Consider the following 5,129-nt stretch of genomic DNA (forward strand, 5'->3'; position numbering starts at 1 on the left):
GTTTTTTTTTACAAGGTTTTTCACAAAAATATTATTGTAATATGTATACCATATTGTAAACAGTAATTATTTTTGTGAAAAAAATAATTGCCGTTATTTTTATATATCAATAGAAAAACAAGAGCTATATAATGTATATTAGTTACTGTCATTTGCAGTACCAGAAATTAGCTAAATAATGATATTTATACAGAATAATTAAAAAACATTTTTAATGTTTTTATTTTTATTTGTCCTTAATATAAATCCTTTTATCCCAAATATTTTACAACTAATTTATATAAACAAGTAATAAATTTATGCTTTGGTAATAAGCAGCCTATAAGCATGATATCTGTTTGTCTTGCTGCAATGGAGGATGTTCTAAATTGACATTACGAGATGTTTCACTATTACTGTTACAGAGATACTTAAATAAGACACAACAAAACCATAACTGCACAATATAGATTGTTAATTGGTATATTCAGCAATAAAGCCAAAGATCGTCACCTAATGCAATACTTTGTTACATATATGCCAAAATAAAATCAGAACCACATTTAAAATTTGTTCTAACAACTTATAAACCTTTTTTTTTTTTTAATATCTTCGCTTCCAACAAGGCTGCAAGCAATCACTGATTAAAGTTGAAAGTTACTGGAAGAGAAAAGATAAAGGTTGTAGAGCAAGATAACGATTGATAGACGACTTAAAGGATTGCAAATTATATGAATCAGAAAAGCAAGATGAAGGAAGCGGATTCCAAAGAACTAATGTTCGAGGAAAAAAACTAGACAAATAAGAATTTTTGGAGCACTTAGGAACAGTCACAGAAAAAGGATGAGACTTAATTGAATGACAAGTAACACGAGAATGAATTTTAGTAGATGGCACAAGAGACGCTAGCTCTTTAGAGCATTGTCCATTATACTATTTGTAAAAAAGAGAAAGAGAAGCAACATTACAACAATGTGATAATGGTTGGAGGTTAGCTGCAAGAGCAGGTCCAACTATGTTTACAATGTGTTTTTGCACCTTGTCTAAAAGAGAAAAGGCATCATTAGAAGATCTGCCCCAGATATGGCAACAGTATTCTATACAAAGCCAGATTTGAAATTTATAGAGATAGAGAATAGAATTCGAAGTAAGAAAGTGTCGAGCTCGATAAAGAGATGCAGTTTTAGCAGATGCTTATTTAGCAACAGGTTTGATATATGGTTTCCAAGAAAGATTGGAAGTAATAGTTAATCCTAGAAGATGAAGAGTAGATGACTCATCGAGTACATTACCATTCATAAATATAGGAAGATCTAAATTATTGCGATAACGATTGGCTGAAAAAAATTGAGTTTTATCTGTATTGAAGTTGACCAGCCACTGTGAGCCCCATGCTGTAGCTGAAGTGAGATCCTTTTCAAGCTCAAATGTCCCCTCCAAGCAATCAGAGTGTTGTCTTCTTATCACAACAAGAATAAATGGTAGTATCATCAGCGAACAATGCCACTGTAGGTGTGAGAATATCTAAAAAAGTTCCTTTTACTGACTCCACTGCTAAGTTAATTGTTTTGACCATTGGATGTTCATATAAGAAAATAATCTTTCCACATTAGCATTATGTGCCATTATTGCAAAAAATAGTTGAGCAATTTTTAATAGCGCCAGAGACATTCACTATTCTTAGATTGTTCAAACTATTTAGTCCACTTTTGTTCTGTTGAAGCACTTAAATATTCTTTATTAACATCATCGCCAGATTCTTTTAATTTCACTTTGACATATTTCTTTAAGTTGCTAAATTGATCAAAGCACTTTACATCACTTTACATATATGTAACAAAGTGTTGCATTAGGTTGCTAAGATGATATAATTTTGAAGAAATTTACTATTGTTAATTTTAATGACTTTTCTGATGTTTAAGGGTCTTGAGCGGCCCCTAAAAATAATTTTTATTTGAATTTTTTTTTTAAATCTGGCAATATTTTTTAATATAGAACACATTTAGGAGGTACAAGCAAGTATTTTCAAAAAAAATGTTTTTTGAACCTCCCTACTGCACAATATATGGAAACGACATACTGAAAAAATGTAATATACGTTTCATATAGATAAATGTTACTATATCAATAGACATGAAATATTTTAGTTTCTGTTAGAATTGAAATTTGTTTGTGTGAATTATGAAATAATTAAAAATAATTTCATTGTTTCTTTTTAGATTGTTAAATGTTGTCCTAAACATTATGATGCTCAACTTGCGATTCTGTAGATTTATTGTTCCTATACATTTTCAAAAAACAGTAATTTCTAAAGATGTTTTGCGTCAAATAAACTTGCGGATAACTAGATCAATTTACAATAAGCCTATTTTATTTCAGCATAAACCACAGTATGAATATGATGAACGTACTGATAGCTTTCATCCGATTGACTCACTTCAATCAGCAGCAAATAACAAAGAAAACAAAAATAAAAATTTTTCTTACTTTGTAAAGAGAACAGCGCGAAATATTTTTTTGTTGACTGGAGGAATCGTTTGGGGAACTTTAATTTTTATTGCTCTTTTTGTTGAGATTAAAGAAGAAGATCTTTCTGAACTGGATGTTGATTTATTCAAAGATTCTAGCAATCAAGCGCGGCTTTTAGCATTTTTTGATCTTGCCCAAAGCAAAAGTGATCTTTTATCGATGTTTAATTTGGAAAAATCCAAAAATGAAAATGTAATAGAAAATGCTCACGTCAAAGGTAAGGCATTCTTAAATGCATTAACTAAAGTCAAAGAAAATAGCATAGTCAAAGAAAATCTTGGTGAACCTGTTCAACTATGCGGGTATCGTGCTGCTAGCAAGATAAATAATATGGTAAAAAACTTTAAAAGAAACACTACCGATAAAGATTACAAAAAAAACATTTGGAAAGTTGAATGTGTCATTGAAGGTACAAAAGGTTTGGCTTTGGTTCATCTAAGCTTTGAGCGCAAAGATAAGGCATCACCTTGGGAAGTGACATATTTGCAAGTAACCAAGTTAGATGCGTCAATGCATTCACTTATAGAAGACAGCACACTTTTATCATGAGTTATATTTTACTATTTCAACTGTTTATTTATTATTCTTATATAATATTTTTTTGACATAGTATTATCAGATTTCTAGATTATTTAAAATTTTTCTTTTTAATATCAATTATTTCAAATCATATAAAATAAACTTGTATTGAAACGAGTTATAGCTGATTTCTATTAATGAATTTTACTGGGCACTAATAAACTTTATGTGTTCGATTTCTTAAATACAATTTTATGTAATTTATACAACTTTTATTGGGTAATTTTTTGGCCGACAAATTAAAATTCAATTTTTTTTTTAGATAGCTTAAACAATTAAAAAGCTTTCCAAAAGATCGAGCATTTAAGTTTAAATGGAAATTAGTATAGTAATTATATCCTCTATAAGTATAGTAATTATACCCTCTTATTTTTGCAAACATGAAGCCTATAATAGAAAAGCAGGGCACTGTTATTTTTTGAGAAGCATATAGAAACTCTTTTTTTTTTAGTTTGTAAAAATGAAATAAATGTTTAAGGCGTTATGTATAATATCAAATATAAAATTACACTGGTCAACAAAAAAAAAAAATTTCTAGTGCCGAGCACAACTTGATTTTTGTATAGCAATTCTCATTTTGATTTCAAATATGTAACTCATTTTGTACCATCACGTCAAGTTGTAAAGATATTTTGGGTTCAAATCTTTATTATTCTATATATAATGTAATAGAATAAAGTTATTCAAAAGTATGTCAACCTGGGCCTCAAAAGAAGTGTATTTTCATAGAGGTTTTAAAATGTTGTTCGTTTGTAATAAAAATATTATTTTTATATTATTGCTAAAAAAAACATCTTGTTAAAATTTTTCTAAAGAGTCCTCAGCGTTTTTTCACATAATTTTTTTTGCTAATAAATTTAAATAAAAAATTTTATGTTTTCTAGAATCTCTATGAAAATATGCTTCTTTTGAGACCCAGGTTGACATACTTTTGAATAGGGCATCCAATACCAGTATACCGAAAACCGGTATCCCGGTTTACCGGGCATTTTTCTATTACCGATACCGGTATTTCAATTATTTTTTTCATCGCACAGAAACTGTTCCATTAGACTTCGTGTGTGTTTTGACACAGACATTTTTAGAGAGTTATAAGCATGAAAATATCACAGAAAAAAACTTTGATTATAAAAATGGATAACAAAAAAATTTTTCACTTTGTTTTTTGTAACTTTGTTGTGTTGTGCTTCATTTTATATGTTTTATATATATTTGCAAATATAACAACAACAAATAAAGACAAAGAATAAATTTAAAAAGAATAAATATTTAACACACACGTTCATAGGCAAGATAAAAAAAACTAAAAACATCTCTATATAATGTAAAGACATAACTACATCTCTATAACAGATTTAGTTATGTTTTTTTATTCATATTGCACCTTAATGTCTATTGCATGAAAGCCACAAAAGTTATTTCCTCAAACACTAAGTACTTTTAGAAGTACATAGAAAGGACAGTTAAAACAATCTGTTTCCCATTTGAAAATTATTTACCTGAATTATCTTTTGGGTGGTTTAAATGGTCGGCCATAGTGTGTTAGAGTGACTTTGGCCCGACCCTGTAAAAAGGGTCTAACTAAAGGTAGCAAAACAACAATATTTAGGCAAAGAAAATAAATTTACAAAAATAAAGTGACAAAAAAAGATTTAGTAACAAAGTTCTTGTATACAGTAAATAAAATATAGGTACAAACTAAACAAGTATAGGTACCAAGTAAACAAAACAGTTTAGGTAGAAAGTAAACATAAATGACTATATAAATGTTTTAAAAAATTTATTGAAAAAGTTCTGGAACTGAATAAATTCTTTTTTTCGAAATTTTCTCTGGTTCCTCAATAAAATCGACTATTTCAGACTGGGGAAAAAAAAGTTGCATTGCTGGTAGTGACCATTTCCAGTTAAGTCCATTTTTTTCATAATAGTAATTTCTGCTCCATTTTTTCTTAATTTTTTCAACTGCAGAAAAAAAAATTTCGAAAGTTACTTTAAAATTATTAAATAGTTATTACATTAAATAATATTAGTTATTAAAATAA

General features: G+C 28.4%; 1 protein-coding gene across 2 annotated transcripts in view; it reads left to right on the plus strand.

The window, feature by feature from the left end:
- The window catches only part of LOC136084611 (uncharacterized), a 7,038-nt gene extending 3,892 nt beyond the window's left edge, over positions 1-3,146 (plus strand). Inside the window, exons 1-2 of one of the 2 annotated variants that reach the window (XM_065804929.1) lie at positions 1,966-2,068; positions 2,199-3,146. In XM_065804929.1, coding sequence (XP_065661001.1) covers positions 2,224-3,057 — 834 coding nt within the window. In that variant the 5' untranslated portion in view covers positions 1,966-2,068; positions 2,199-2,223 and the 3' untranslated portion in view covers positions 3,058-3,146. Of the gene's footprint in view, positions 1-1,965; positions 2,069-2,198 lie in introns of those variants that run through there. The other variant, XM_065804927.1, reaches the window with a different exon arrangement.
- Positions 3,147-5,129: the final 1,983 nt, after the last annotated feature.

This window comes from Hydra vulgaris, chromosome 09, assembly GCF_038396675.1.
Source record: "Hydra vulgaris chromosome 09, alternate assembly HydraT2T_AEP".
NCBI classification, from domain to species: Eukaryota; Metazoa; Cnidaria; class Hydrozoa; order Anthoathecata; family Hydridae; genus Hydra; species Hydra vulgaris.